General features: G+C 46.9%; 1 protein-coding gene across 1 annotated transcript in view; it reads left to right on the top strand.

The window, feature by feature from the left end:
• The window catches only part of SYCP2 (synaptonemal complex protein 2), a 3993018-nt gene that overhangs the window by 1443738 nt on the left and 2532656 nt on the right, over positions 1-16624 (top strand). Inside the window, exons 21-22 of the mRNA XM_086932653.1 lie at positions 13857-13932; positions 14089-14143. Coding sequence (XP_086788779.1) covers positions 13857-13932; positions 14089-14143 — 131 coding nt within the window. The remainder of the gene's footprint in view (positions 1-13856; positions 13933-14088; positions 14144-16624) is intronic.

Here is a 16624-nt window from a genome sequence, read left to right as displayed (position 1 = left end):
CCGGGCACGGGAGGTATACCTTAAGCCCCTGGTAGACAATTTTGTTCCCTGTGTCCTTGCACTGGCGGACCGTCTGGACGGAACATACAAATAGCACAGGCACGAACTACTGCTGAACTGTGTGACTGGGTTATGGTGGATCTGGCTGATCTTGTTTGCACTGTGTAATATTGTTGTCTCTTTTTGGCGGTTGGAGAGGGGAGGGAGGATTAGTATGAACACTACATTGAAGCGTCTGTCCACGTCCACTACGTGGATGGAGATGTGTGAACCTGGCGACACCCCCAGGCGGGTGCGCCCCAAACTCAGTTTTCAGAAAAGGTTACAGTTTGTTGAGGGATGGCTTTGGCAAAGTTTGGGTGCTAAAGTGGGAGGGGGGAGGGTGGGGGAACCGGGGTTTATCGAGCTACAAACTCTGTGTCTGAGAAGCATGGCGAACTCCTTAGTCATACACTACCGTGCAGATGCTCAATTCCATTACTCCACACTATTGTTGATTTTACAATGTACAATACAATGTCCAGTGGACGCCTCTTACTCGATGCCAAAATTGCACCTAAAGAGCACTGTTGTCATGAATACAAATGTAAATGTCGAGAATTAGTACATTGAATCTTCTCACGTGGAATGTAAGAGGTCTAGGCAACCCGAAAAAGATCAGGCAGATGTTTGCATATTTTGACCGACTGCATGTAGACATAGTTTTTTTGCAAGAAACACACATGGCAAGCACCGGCACATCAACATTGGGCAATTGATGGGCAGAATCGGTAACCAGCTCAAACTACTCAACCTACTCTAGAGGGGTCAGTATTCTAATACGGAAGGGGACACACTTCGAGATCACGAGTGTACACAGAGATACGGAGGGGAGAAGTGTTCTTGTAGCAGGTATGGTCAGGGGTCGGAAGATCCTGTTAGTGAACACTTATGGCCCCAACATTGATGACCCGGGGTTTTTCAGAAAAGTGTGGCAGAGCATTGCGGATATGCAGATAGATCACGTACTGTGGGGTGGTGATTTTAACGTGACACTGCAGGACAAGCTAGACAGGGCTGCGCACACCTCGGAACAACATGGAAATGCAAGGCACATGCTAAGGGACGCCATAGACGACCTCCGACTGGCAGACATATGGAGGGTTGGTAGCCCGGGGGTGACAGCAGCGACACACATTAACGCGGCGAACAATAGTTGGGCCAGGCTGGACTACTGGTTGGGCACACAGGAATTACTAACATGGGTTACGAATATTAAACACCTGCCGAGAACACTGTCCGATCACAACCCGGTGATGCTACAGATTGCAGTCCCACAATATGAGCCACCGCCCTTCACTTGGCGTTTCAATGCGACTGCGTTACTGGACCCCTTATATGTCACCTCCATACATACAGCAACAGTAGATTATTTTGCGCTGAACTGCCCAACAACTGGTGATCCATGTCTTCTCTGGGAAGCCTTTAAGGCCACGATTAGAGGGGTGTGCATCAGTACAACCTCGGGTATCCTGAAGGATATACGACAGCAATTACGCACACGAGAAGAGCTTTGACATGTGTGCTCTGCGTTCACATGACCCACTCCTTCCTTGCACTCCTTTTAATTTTCGTACAAATTTTACTCCATGCGTGTAGATGTCTGTTTGTAAATTTTATTTACATTTTCAAATATGATTCTGTAGCGAGTCTTTAATCCATAACCGTTATATTTCATTCATTGATTTAACATGCTTGTATCTATTCCCAATGCATTTCAAGCATTACGCTCTTCATCAGGGGATTATTAATCTTGATTATTTCTCATTGCATTTCGACACCGATATACGCTTCTGTTCATCTCCCCTCGCTACTCTGACTTGCGACTTGAAATGCATTGGGAATAGATACAAGCATGTTAAATCAATGAATGAAATATAACGGTTATGGATTAAAGACTCTCTACAGAATCATATTTGAAATGTAAATAAAATTTACAAACAGACATCTACACGCATGGAGTAAAATTTGTACGAAAATTAAAAGGAGTGCAAGGAAGGAGTGGGTCCTGTGAACGCAGAGCACACATGTCAAAGTTGTTAACACATACCCTAAACTGCTCAGTAGGGTACCGACCTTTTGCACCAACGACATATACAAAGGCAGTATAACATACATGAAAACTATTGAACACCAGAGTGCAATACCACATCTCTTGAGGCACACGAGAAGAGGCCATACAAGACTTAGAACAAGTGTACACGTGCACGGGAGACACTAAAGTACTGGGGGAAATTCAGACCCTTTTAGCAGAACACAGCAACTTCGCCTCCGACGAGCTTAATTATGTCACTAGGCGGGCGACCGCCAGGCGATATGGGGAGGGAGGTAGGCCGGGCAAGGCACTGGCTGACAAAATATGCTCAGTGAAAGCGCCACAGAATGTAACATCCATTTGTACGCCCACAGGGGAGGTGGTGAACGACATTAAAGGGATTACAAAAGAATTTATGACACATTATGGCACCCTATATGCAGCGCGCCCATCGCCCTCACAGGAAGAATTGCTCGCCTATATGGCGGATGTAGAGATGGCATGGCTGGCGGATGGCCACAGGGCATACTTGGCAAGGCCTATTACGGTGGAAGAGGTCACGGATACCATTAAACGATTACCCAACAATAAAGCGCCGGGGCCAGATGGTTTCGTGACAGGATTCTATAAAGTGTTTGCAGACCTGCTCGCTCCTCACTTGGTGAGGCTTTATGGGGCGGCACACGAGGCCCAGACCCTGCCGGAATCTATGAGAGAAGCCTTGCTCATTGCGCTCTTAAAGCCGGGCAAGGAAGAGGACAAATGCGACTCGTACCGCCCCCTATCCCTCTTAAACGTGGACACGAAAATAATTGCAAGTTTACTGGCAGACAGGCTGAAACTGCTTATGCCCCTCTTAATAAGACCAGACCAATCCGGCTTCATACCTGATAGGGCCACCACACATAATACACGCACACTATTTGCCCTAGCGCATTATCTAGCTCCTGAAACGAAAGCTGTTGCAGTGTTGCTAGATGCTGCTAAAGCATTTGACACTATTGGATGGTCCTTCATTCAAGCGGTTCTGGTACGTATGGGGTTTCCCCTGATATTTCTGGGATGGATCTCCATGTTGTACACTAACTTGTCTGCACGCATTCGAATAAACAGGTATATTTCGGAACCCATACAGATATGCCGAGGCACCAGGCAGGGCTGTCCGCTCTCGCCGATGCTGTTTGCATTAATCTTAGAACCGCTGGCTTGTAAAAATAGACAACATCATCATTATTCTGCCATACAGATGCCTACACGCCCAATACACATCTCACTATACGCGGATGACATGGTGCTATATGTCAAGAATCCGGAGCATCACTTAAATCCGCTCTTAAGGGAGTACATAAAATTTGGGCAACAATCGGGGCTACAGATCAACTGGGATAAGTCTCTTATCCTATCACTAACAGACAGCACGCGCCCAACACCCCTGGACTACCCACTAGAATGGCAAGGGGAACCTACGAAGTACTTAGGTGTGTGGTTTCATAGGGACCCTGAGTTAGTTATACGCACTAATTATGGGCGAGTTATAGCGTCCCTTGAAGATAAATTTGAAAGATGGAATAAACTTCCTTTATCCCTGGCGGACCGTGCCGCAATTATAAAAATGGTACTCCTGCCCAAATTTCTGTACTTGTTCAACAACATACCGATAAAGCCGCCATCTGCAGTATTCCGCAATATCAATACACTGGTGATTAACTTGCTCTGGGCCGGGAAACAGGCGAGGATGGAACTACACACCATGACACTGCCGTATGCTAGGGGAGGTTTCAAGGTGCCGGATTTCTATCTTTACTATTTATGCGCTCAAGCGCAATTCACGCACTACTGGCACCACGAAATACCCATCCTAACGCACGTGGCTGTGGAAGCGGGGGACACCGACCCGATTCCGCTGGCTAGCATACTACCACACAAACGCCCAAGACTTCACGACCACGACATCAACCCTGTGAACACCACCACGGAGGCGTGGAGACTGATGGGAAAAGCGGCGGATGCTCTACCACTATACGCACCTGCACTTCCACTAGCTCACCACCCAGCTATCACGGTTACACAGGAACAGGTTGGCATGGATCTGTTGAAATGGGCGGGTATAGACACACTAAGCGACCTTTATGTCAATGGGGTTTTTCAGACGCTAGACAAATTACAATACATCAGCAACCCGTTCCTACTTTTCAGTTTCAATTACTATAGGCTACAAAGAGCACTTAAGGAGCATTATCCCACACACTCAGAGGAGCCAAAACAACTCGCACCGTTACAACTCCTCCTCACCACGCCTACGGCCTCTCACCTGGTGTCCAAATTGTACACAAGCTTACAAGGCGCTATAGGAGGTAACACAGACAAAGCTAAGGACAAGTGGAGCGCAGGTTTAGAGGCACCGCTGACTGATGAAGAATGGGCCTCTACCTGTATGCTTACTGACATGTTAACACCAAATGGTAATTTGAGAATCATCCACTATAAGTACCTACATCAGGTGTACTATACGCCTCAGAGACTACACAACTACGGGTTGAGAGAGGACTCAAAGTGCAGCAGGTGTAAGCAGGACAACGCGGATTTCATGCATCTGGCTTGGCACTGTCGTAGGGTAGCGGGATATTGGGAACAAGTAGTACGGGTGCTGAATGAAATGCTGGGTTCTTCCATAGGGTGCGAAGCCAAAATTTGTCTCTTGGGTATTGTGCCGCAACTGAGAGCGCGGAAGCGCAAATTCTGTGCTGTAGCGCTATTATTGGCCACGCGGAGGGTATCCCTACATTGGAACAGCAGGAAGGGTCCGGAAGTAAAAAACTGGTTAGAAGACATGACGTATTGTCAAGACACGCTGACCACATACGAGGAGGAGCTGCCGATTAGATCTCGGCCCAAGGACTACTGGAGGTTCCTACGAGCCTATTTATTGGAACATGGTGAGACAGAGGAGGAGAATGTTCATGATTAAGGTGTGGGCATGGGGGGTACGTATACACTGGAAACATATACTGTGGAATGGTGATGAGGAGGGAGGATGCTGTGGCACGGAGCACTTGTAGCTGAAGGACACTTATAAGTTAAATTAAGTATTGTTATGGTTAAGTTATCTTCTGGAGAAAAAGTGGAAAAAGTAAGAACACTAGCATGTATGTGAGCGAATATGGCACTTACTGACAGCTCTATGATTGTCATACACGACGCCGCCGGTCCGCTGGATGTCGGCTGATGGGCTGTGTACAACAACTGCGACCCTTCTCTGACGAACAAGACTGCAGCCGGCCTGTTAAGGTTGTAGGCGAATCAATTGTAATGTTTTTCTTTTGTGATAAGTGCAATAAACTTCTTACACCAAAAAAAAAAAGAAGAGCAAACACTGATTTGAGTGTTAAAAAAAAGCGGCAATTTGTTAGAAGACATAGTCTGCAATTTGACCTCCGTCTATAAACACAAAGCAAATGTGACAAGATAAAAAGCTAAGGGCCTTCTTTATGGAGGCATGCAAGACATTTATGCCATTATTGTGCCACTGTTTCTGACGCTGCAGCAGCTTAAATAATGCGCCACGTTGCTCCATATTTACAAAGTGACGCATCTAAGGAGATTTTTTCACTTTGTAAAGACCTGCGCTACATTACACCTGAGTCAGGTATAATGTATGCAGATGGGCGTTCCCCCACAATAAAGGGTTGTAGAAATGGCACAAAGGAATCTATGAGATTTCACTGCAACACTTCTAGAACGCTATTGCTTCAGTATCTTACACCTATGTGAAAGGACACATTGCTGGAGTTAGGTCTTTTTTCAGACATACCCAGCAATGCACCACTTTTGCGCCTACAGATACGTCAGGAATACTGGCGTATCTGTAAATCCTTGTGACATGGAGGACGGTACATTAAATACGGCGCATCCATAATGTCGCAAGGAGGGCGCATTGAAAACTGTTACATCGCTGTTTTGTCACAGGGATGCAACCATTTTCATAAATGAAGCCCTACATTTTTAGGCATCTTTATTGCACATTTAACCTTGGAACTCCAGCACAGGTATTTTGGGGGATACTACAGCACCCCCAGCACCTATGGTCGAAGTACGGCATGACAGCCGCCTTTTCTATTGCTGTCTTGTTCCTTTGAAAACTTTGCTCGCAATCGCTAGACCACCTGAACTCCATGTTTTTGTTTTGTCAGGTTGCAGAGGGGTGCACTAATGGTGGCGTAGTCTCAAATGTATCTGGAACAGTAGCTTGCCATGCTCTGGAATGATCGTAGCATGCTTGCATCTGTGGCGGGCTGGTGGTGGTGATGGCCTTGACTTTTTCGGGACTGGTGTAATGCCTTCCTATTGAAGCAAGACCTCTGACCCCCTGTTCATGGACTCTGCTCTCCTACACCTCTGAGCAGGTAGGTGTTCGAGCCCCTCCTCCCCCGCAGGCTCCTACCTGCGCCACATCCCAGGTGGTCCAGTGGGAGAGCCTTGCTCTGCTACTGGTCAACTGTTGCTGTTGTCAGTCTTTCTCATGTTCATGTTTTTCAGTCTTTTTGTGTTATTGTCTGTTTTTCTGTGCTTTTCTTATGGTGCCTTGTAATTGTCCTTTTCTGTTTGATTTACCCTTTTTTTAGCTTTTTTGCCTGTTCTTGTGTCCTCTGTGCTCATTTTCGCCGCCCTTTCCCGCTGCTGCTATTCCCGTGGCCCCTCCCTCCCTTGCTGGTTCCGGCTCCCGCCTCCCTGCTGCGCTTCCCTCTCTCTTCCTGATTTAATGGCTGCCGCGGCTCAGGGTGTGTGAGCAAAACCACTGACCTCCTGGTAAGGACTCTGCTCTCCGCCTCAGCAGGTCCGCTGTTGCGCCGATGCCCCCTACACCTCTGAGCAGGTAGGTGTTCAAGGCCCTCCTCCACCCGCAGGCTCCTGCTTGCACTTCATCCCTGGTGGTCCATAGGAGAGCCTTGCTCTGCTGCTGGTCCACTGTTGCTCTGGTCTGTCGGTCTACTTGTGCCCGTTTTTCTGTCTTTTTGTTATTGTCTGTCTTTTTGTTACTGTGCCTTGTAATTGTCCTTTTCTGTTAGTTTTGCCTGTTAGCTTTTTGTCTGTTCCTGTGCCGTTGTGTCCTCTGTGCTCTTTTTCGCTGCCCTTTCCCATTGCTGGTGCCCCCGTGGCCCCTCCCCCCTGCCGGTTTCCCCGCCCAGCTGTGCTTCCCTCCCCCTTCCCTATTTATTGCCAGACGCTGCGTGTTGAAGGTGCCCCAAAGGCAAGCCCGTCCGAGACTCGGCCAGCGCCAGGGACCCTGGCTCCCCGACCACCCACTGATATGACTCAGCTGTCCTCCACGCACTCAACTCTGAAAGAATCAACAACTGCCAGCTGTCTACGCTGAACACCACCAACAGCACCACCACGGCCGCCACACTCACATCAGATGCCAGCACCCCCGAAGCCCTGAGGTGCATCCTCCTCAATGTGCGCTCCCTGCATAGATGTGCGATAGAGATCTGGGAACTCCTCAACACCCTCTCGCCAGACGTTGTCTTCTTCACGGAAACCTGGACCAACGCCACCTCCGCCCCCCACATCGCCACCACCATTCCCGATGGAAGAGAGAGAGAGAGAGAGAGAGAGAGAGAGAGAGAGAGAGAGAGAGAAGAGATATATATATATATATATACATATATATATATATATATATATATATATATATATATATATATATATATATATATATATATATATATATATATATATATATATATATATATATATATATATATATATATATATATATATATATATATATATATATATATATATATATATATATATATATATATATATATATATATATATATATATATATATATATATATAGGTCTGGTCGACCCTTCTCCCCAGTCTCTGACTCCTACGTTTCATCACTTAGTCTCTTTGTCCCCTTGCATTCCCCCCTTGGTCGCTGTTCTCTGCCACCAGCTTTGCTTCAGTTTTTTTAGTTGTTCTCCTTCTGCTCTACGCTTGCCAGCCTCTCTTCGTCTGCTTCTAGCTCCTCTCTTTCTACGGCCGCCCTTTGTTGTGTTTGTTCCCTCAGTGATTCTTTTTCGTTCTCTTCCTCTTTCTCTGGTCCCTGCGTCTTCTCTTCGCTTGCTCTCAGTGTGTCTTTCGTTTTTTTTTTTGTCATATGTCATGGTTATAAGACCCATGGTTTCGGCGGTGCTGTTGCTCAGCAGGCATGGTCCCGGGACATCGCCTTTCAGAACATGGATGTCCTCTTTGTTCTTTTTGTCTTTATATCTCAATTCCTCTGTGAACTTTCCCAGGTTTGTTACCTGTTTCTTTGACCCCCGGGTGAAATTCTTCACCTTGGACGCTCTCAGTGTCGGCTTGACTTCCATCTTCTCGTACTCTGATGCACACATGACATTGCATGTTGCACCACTGTCCAGTACAAATTCCGCTTCATGTGCCCCAACTCCTATCTTTGCCGAGTCTGTCTTTCCTGGGGTGCTTCTGTCTGTTGGGTATGTTGTTTCTCCTTTTTCGTCTCCCCAACTCAGTTCTGTGTGAACCTCCGACATGTGGTATAGTCTTTCCACTTTCTCTTCTTCCTCTTCTTCGCCTGACCCTCGTGATGAACATCTCCTTTCGCTGTCGACATACCTGACGTATTTTGTTGTCGACTCTTGTTGTCTTCCTGTTCTTCCTCTGTCATCTCTGACTTGTACGCCTTGGCACACACTGGCATAGTGGTTTCTTCCATTACATCTTTTGCACGTCTGGCCAAACGCTGGGCCCGGGCCTCTGTGTGGAAATTCCATTTCGCACCTGTAGCATGTTCCTTCAGGTTGTCTTCTCTCTGTTTGCTCCTTCCAGTCATTCCTCCACCGACCTGTGCGATATTTGTTTGTCATGAGGTGTGCGTTTTCGATTTCAACGTTCTTCCCTCTTTCTATTTCCTTGGCATGCGCTGTTGCTCTCGCCTTTGCTCTCACCAGTGACAGGATGTTCTCCAATGAGGTTGGTTCCTTTAGGATTCTTGCCCTCGTCGCCAGTTGTCGTCTCTCGCTAGTGGGCACCGGGCAACACCAAACTCGGCCAACAGGTCAGTTGCTCAAGTATTCTTTATTTCTGTATCTCTGCTGCAGGTTACATGCACCTCCGTCCCCTCTGCCCGTCCTTGTCAATCTGCTGTCCTTCCTGTCCCTAACCGGATGTGGTGTCCGGTGACCTGGTCACCTCCCTCATGACACAAGAGCTCTCTCTGACTATCCACCTCCAGCACAAGTGACTCCCCATCCACCACCAAACACCTCTATTTCCAGATCCAGACCAGCCCCAAAACGACCATACGCGGCACCCTCGCCTACAGACCCCCCGTCATTTGAAGTTTGTTTTCCACTACCATCGCCAATCTCATTGCGACCTCTACCATCACCTCCATGGACTACATACTCATCGGAGACCTCAACTTCCACCTTGACAACTTCAGCTACTCCAACTCCGCCACCCTCCTAGACAACCTCGCCAACCTCGGTCTGAAACAGCTTGTCACCACCCCCACCCACAAATGCAGGACACACCCCTGACTCCATCTTCGCTGAAGGGAACAACATCCACTTCAGCCACACCACCCACCCCCCTGAACTGACCACCTCTGCGTACACTTCTCTTTCAACAATGCCAAGTCTCACAAATCCACAGCACACCCATCGCAAAGGAAATGGAGCAAGGTCACAGAGGATCACCTCAACTCCACCCTCCACAATCCCCATCCCGCCTCGACCAACGCCAATTCTGCAGCCAACAAAGTACACCGGTGGATCATCAACTGCGCAGACAAGCTTGCCTCCCTCCACAACCCAGACAGACAACGCCCCATGAAGGCCACCTGGTTCACCACCAACCTCCAGGAATCCAGACGCACCTGCAGATGTCTCAAGAAGCGATGGAGGAACAGCAAAACCACTAAAGGCCAGACCACCTGCAAGAACGCCATGAACGAATACCACCAACTCATCAAGTGCACCAAATGGACCTTCATCTGGAACAAAATCCTCGCCAACTCCAGCAACTCAAAGGAACTCTTCAGCATCATCCAGGAATTCACCAAACCCACCAGTGAAGCCACAGATGTCACACCCTCCCCGGTCCGCTGCAACAAGGTCGACTCCTACTTACATCTGAAAATCATGGCCCTCTATGACAACTTCAGCAAACAGACTCCAGAAACCACTCATTCACCAAACCCACCAGCAAAGCCACAGATGTCACACCCTCCCAGGTCCTCTGCAAGAAGCTCGGCTCCTACTTACACCTGAAAATCAAGACCCTCTACAACACATTCAGCAAACAGACTCCAGAAACCACTCCTTCCTCCAGCAACGACAGCCAGCCTACCATCGCCCCTGCTTGCCGCACATCTTCCACAGAGCCGCCGCCGCCATAGCACACGAGCTACGACGCACTATCAACGCCAACTTTGACTCTGGCACAATTCGTGTCCATAGGAAATGTGCAGAAGTCATGCCCCTCAATGAACCCTCTGCAGACCTAACGGAATTGAAAAACTACTGGCCCATCACTCTACTTCCCTTCGAGGTAAAGTCTCCGAGAAGATCGTCAACGCCCAGCTGACTAACTTCATCGAGGAGAACGCCATCCTCAACCCTTCCCAATCGGGATTTCGCAGCAACCACAGTACCGAGACCACCCACCTCGACCAAGGCCACACCGTGACCCTCATTCTACTAGACCTATCTGTAGCCTTCAACACCGTCTCCCACCGCACTCTCAAAGCCAGACTCCACGATGCTGGCAAACTTGATTGGCTCTGCTCATTCCTCGTCGGCAGAACCCAAAGGATCAGACTCTCACCCTTCCTCTCCAAACCAACAGAGATCAACTGCGGAGTACCCCAAGAATCATCACTTAGTCCCCTGGTCTTCAACATCTACATGGCCCCTCTCGCCACTATCGTCAGGCAGCATGGACTCAGCATAGTATCCTACGCCGACGACACCAAGCTCATCCTCTCCCTCACGAAGGAACCCTATGCCACCAGACTCAGCTTCCAGGAAGGCATGAAAGACGTTGCATCCTGGATAAGCAGCAGCTGTCTGAAGCTCAACTTGGGGAAGACAGAAGTCCTTGTCCTCGGACCCATCCCTTCAGCTTGGGACAACACCTGGTGGCTCACCGCGCTCGGAAATCTCCCCACCCCCAAGGACCACACCCGGAACCTCAGCATCATACTTAACTCCTCCCTCACCATGACCCGCAGATCAACTCCATCACCTGCTTCAACACCCTCCCCATCGTTCGCAAGACCTTCAAATGGATCCCCCCAAATCCTGAAAGACCGTCACCCACGCACTCATAACAAGCAGACTGGACTGCGGAAATGCCCTCTACGCTGGAATCAACAAATACCTGCTACGCAAACTCTAGACCATCCAGAACACCGCAGGCACTCGTCCCTGCTATCCCATGGCATGGACACATCACCCAACACCTGTGAGACCTCCACTGGTTCCCCGTTGAGAAGAGAGTAACTTTCAAGCTACTCACCCACGCCTACAAATCCCTCCACAACACCTGACCCAAATACCTCAACAAAAGAGTCTCCTTCCAAGCTCCCAAGAGATGCCTCAGCTCCGCCGACCTCGCCCTCACAGAAACCCCACACATCCACAGAACCAGAGCAGGTGGAAGAGCCTCCTCCTACAACTCACGGGTGAGTAGCGCCCTTCACAATTCCCTGGTTGATTAAAATGTGACCAAAGATTTTCAGTTAGGTTTTGTAGAATTCATATTTCTCTGGGTAAGGGTGGTGAGGGTGGTTTCTGACTCAGCGAGTAGCTGACTTATTTGTGGAGTGCAGTATCACATGCTTCATGTGTGGCTCCCAACACCAGGATATTATAGCTATAGTTCAATGCGTTTGGTATTGGCTGGATGACTCAACGAATGACGTCTTAGAAGAACTGAGCTGCTGAGGCGATGCCGAAGTTTATTCATTTATATTGGAAAAGGCCAAGGTGCGTGGGGAATGTTGTGATGTACCAGCATCTTTCATCAAGTTCTATTTGCTGGTACCCTTTAGTCAGGTCAAGCTTGGAAACAAGTTTGTCTCCATTCAATTGTGTGACCCTGTCTGCGTTGTCAGGCCGGGGCGTCGCTCTCGCTCTATCGCTTTGTTTGGTTAAGGCATTTTGACACTGATCCATAGTCTCCTTTTTAGGTCTCGCCTGAGCCAGCGCATGCGGTGCTCGGAGAGACATTTTGTAAGCGGCTTTTGAAAGTGCCACCACCAGGCTTTTAGTGGCCTCAAGCTTGAGTGCACGCTCGCAGCCGCCATCTGTCGCACCATTTGCTTATTCTTTACTTTTGCTACAATCGCGCCACCAGTGCGGTGCCGCAATTGTAGCAAAAGTAAAGAAATAGTTTTTTTGTTTCTATTTCTTTACTTTTGCTGTAATGCAGCCTGTGTGGAGAATGGGGAAAGTGCGCAGGAGTGGTTTGGGCGGCCCTATCAAACAGTCACTGCGCACTTAGGGGTGGGAAAACCACTCCTCCCCTGCTCTGAGAGCGAGCAGCACGACCCTCTCGCAAAGCAGCACAAACATAAGAGATATTATAATTTTATGTTTCTGCTTCTCTCACTGTTTGAAAGCGGTGAGGCGATGCTCCTTTGCCATAGCGGAGGAGCTGCCACTGCGCACTGGGCAGCTGGCGGGCAGTTGCACTGGGCTAAGGCCAGCTTGGAGAAGAAACAACCATTACAACCCAGTCATTGCAACGCACTACATTTATAACACATTCATTACAACGCAACAGGCTTTACATCGCATACCATTAAAACGCAGCCATTACAACGTATGTCACTACAATGCATGCCGTTACAACTAGTCACTAGAACACGTGCCATTACAATGCTTTATAAGGTAAGTAATGGGGAATAGTCATGTTTAACCCTACACTATCGAACACTTACCCTACTGTTGCACTCACTGGAGTTGGAATGGTCATTTTTACATCAACACCATCCAACACTTACCCTACTGTTGCACACACTGGAGTGAGAATAGTAATTTTTACCTCTACACATTCCAAAGCTTACCCTACTGTTGCCCTAAAAGTATTATGCAATGTAATAGTTTGCCTTGTAATGGTATGCATTGTAAATGTAGTTTCTAAAAATGTGTTGTAAAATCATGCGTTGTAATGGATGTTGCGAAGTAAAAACCACATTGTAAAGGCATGCGTTGTAAAAGTTTGCGTTGTAACATGTCCAGTTAGCTGGGAGGGTTCACCTTACCGCTGGAGTTGTACTTTCTGGGTACAGCATCCCACCAATGTGTGGGTCTGCATCTATTGTCTTTAAGTCTTTGTCGCCACCTGTAGGGTCGGCCAGCAGAACAACTCCGACACAGTAGGAGTGAGAATCGGAGCTCTTTATTTTCCTCCTGCCTAACATATTGCCTTGTACAAAACAGAACCCTATCCTACTTGTCCCCATCCCTCTATGTCACCTCACCAGATTACCCGAAGGGCATGTCACTTCCTGCCCTAGACCTTCCAGTTCCTAGTGTTGGCTCTCGTGCCCGAGTCTATATATAAGTGCTGAAGTTAAGGACTGTTGCATAAGTGTAGGCTTCATTTTCTGTAACATTCTGCTCTAAAATAATGCTAATGTAAATTTTTGCCCTCTTAGAATGTATCATATGAAACATATATATATCACACACACATATAACCAATTAGAAGGATACTTAATAACTTTGTTTTTTTCTAGCGTATATCTGCTGCAGAAGTTGCAGAAATGCTACAAAATGAAGAAAAGGACATGCTCTGTCAGAAAGGAAGGTTCGGTTAGTTAGCACTTGATGATTTTTCAATTATTACAAGCATGCTTTTGCGATGTTATCAGTTTCATCAATAAGTTATTCCTTTTTAAATACAAACTACAGTGCTATTATTTACTTTAATGGATAATAACATAGCTCTTATTTAATACTTTATTTTAGATGAGAAAACAGATGTGGTGCCTGATTCACAACCTCGAAGAAAGGACAAACCTTTGTATGTTGAGTGATAAGTAAACATCACCCAATATTTGTTATTTACAGATAAAGCAAAAATGTGCTCATACTGTTCACATGATTTTAAACAGATTCTTTATTGTTTTCTTTAAATGTGGCTATACAAATAATATTCTGCATAAACATTACCTGAAAAAAGGTTAGCTGGATTGGTGCACATCAGGATGAGTTACACACACATTTAATCCTGACATTGCCATTGATTTAGATTTCTGTCCCTTTTCAATAGCAGATGTAGCTCTGTTTATCAATTATTGTTTGATCTCTCATATTAATGGATACTTCTTCCTCCTATGACCCACTTTCAGGCTTCAGACCAGAAATGGAAAATGCACTACGTCAATTCACCTAGGTGGTGGTGCGTAATGCTCCAGCCAACAACAACATCCTACGCATGCTCCGAAAGATCTTCCGATGGATCCCCACCGAAACCAGGAAAATGGTCACCCAAGCACTTGTCACCAGCAGACTAGACTACGGAAACACCCTCTACACCGGAACCACAGCCAAATTGCAGAAAAGACTTCAACGCATTCAGAACGCCTCCGCCCGACTCATCCTGGCCATACCTCGACATAACAACATATCAGAACACCTGAAAGACCTGCACTGGCTCCCCATCAGCAAGAGAATCACTTTCCGTCTCCTCACTCACGCACACAAGGCCCTCCACAACCTAGGACCCAGCTACCTCAACAATCGCCTATCCTTTTACACCCCCACCCGCCAACTGCGTTCGTCCAACCTAGCCCTCGCTGTGATCCCACGCATCCGAGAAGCCACCATGGGAGGAAGATCCTTCTCTTACCTGGCGGCCAAGACATGGAATTCCCTCCCCTCTCACCTCCGTCTTACCCAGAACCACCTCTCCTTCAGGAAGCAACTCAAAAGCTGGTTATTCGATCAGTAACGATCCCCTTTCCCTTAAGCGCCTTGAGACCCTCTGGGTGAGTAGCGCGCTATACAAATTTCTGACTTGACTTGACTTGACATAAAGAAGATCGGTCAAGTTTCAACTGAGGCCGATCCCATAATATTTTGAGAAAGTCTAACTTTCCCTATCATTTACTAGGAGGCTTGTTTACTACTAGCTTACTCGTCGCGCATTGCTGCGATCTCAGAAGAAAGTAAATTCAAGGAAACTCATTATGATAACATTCAATTTACATTGTGTCATTGTTAGTAAAACGTATTCATTTTATTTTTGAAAACATTTCTAAGTGTGGCTTGAGCAGTGCGTCCCCTAGTGGCTTTCAATCTTGATTCTGGTTGCTTGTTCGTTTGAGTAGAACGAGCTTGAGCAGTGCGTACTTGATCGGCTTCCAGTCTTGATTCTCGTTGCTCGTTCGTTTGAGAATTACGTGCTTGAGCAGTTTGTATTCGAACAGCTTCTAATCTTGCTTCCCGCTCCTCGTCTGTTTCTGAGGCTCGCAATGCCTTTTTCTTTCGTGCTTCTGATGTAGATTGACCAATCGATTTCCGTTTGGGGGTCATAACTGTTGACGATGCTCGCAAATTCGCTGTCTATTTCGGTATTCAAAAGATTATGAGGGCCCTGGGGGGCCGATTTTCCCCCAAAAATTTGGACAGAAACCTTCGTTGGAGTGTTCTCAACAACTTCCCAAAGTTTCATGGCGATCGGATGAATGGTGTAGTAATGCATAAAGGACAGACAGACAGACAGACAGACATACTTTCGTTTTTATATATATACAGCTAGATTCATGAAAGGTAATTGCGCTCACAAAGGGCCAGATTCTGAGAATCTGGCCCTCTGTGAGTGCAATTTTTGCATTTGGGATTAATCATCCCAAATGCAAAAATCGATATTTGCGAAATCGCATATTTGCGAGGAATTACATTTAAGGAATCTCTATTTGAGATTCCTTAAATGCAATTCATTAACCAATTTTAAATTGCGAAATCGCAATTTCTGGCCGCTATTTACCACGAAGTCAGACTTCGTGGTAAATAGCGAAAAAAGTAGAAAAAAGCACTTTAGTGCATTTTTCTCAGTTGCATGTTACACACACTCATGTTCTTTGGACATGTGTGTGCGCAACACCTGTGTAAATTTGCATTTCAGGGGTGCTACAGGGTGTCCTTTGGACACCCCTGGCACCCTTGAAATCGCATCCTTTTTTGCGATTAGCAAATTGCTAATAGCAAATAAGGAATAACTCCCCATTCATTCCTAAGGGCCTTAAGGCCCATAGGAATGAATGTGGAGTTATTCCTTATTTGCGATTAGCAATTTGCTGATCGCAAATAAGGAAGATGTAGGAATCGCAATATTTTTTGCACTTCCTACATGAATCCCGTTTTGCAAGTCCTTAATAGCGATTCCTTATGAATTCGCTACTAAAGACTCGCAAAACGGGTCTTTGATGAATCTAGCTGATAGATTCTAACTCCAGTCCTGCAATATTTGGAGAAAAGTAAAAAAAATTGCCTAGGGGCT

Source organism: Lissotriton vulgaris, chromosome 7 (genome assembly GCF_964263255.1).
Source record: "Lissotriton vulgaris chromosome 7, aLisVul1.2, whole genome shotgun sequence".
In the NCBI taxonomy this organism is placed as follows: domain Eukaryota; kingdom Metazoa; phylum Chordata; class Amphibia; order Caudata; family Salamandridae; genus Lissotriton; species Lissotriton vulgaris.
This window is presented reverse-complemented; position numbering and strand designations above follow the sequence as displayed.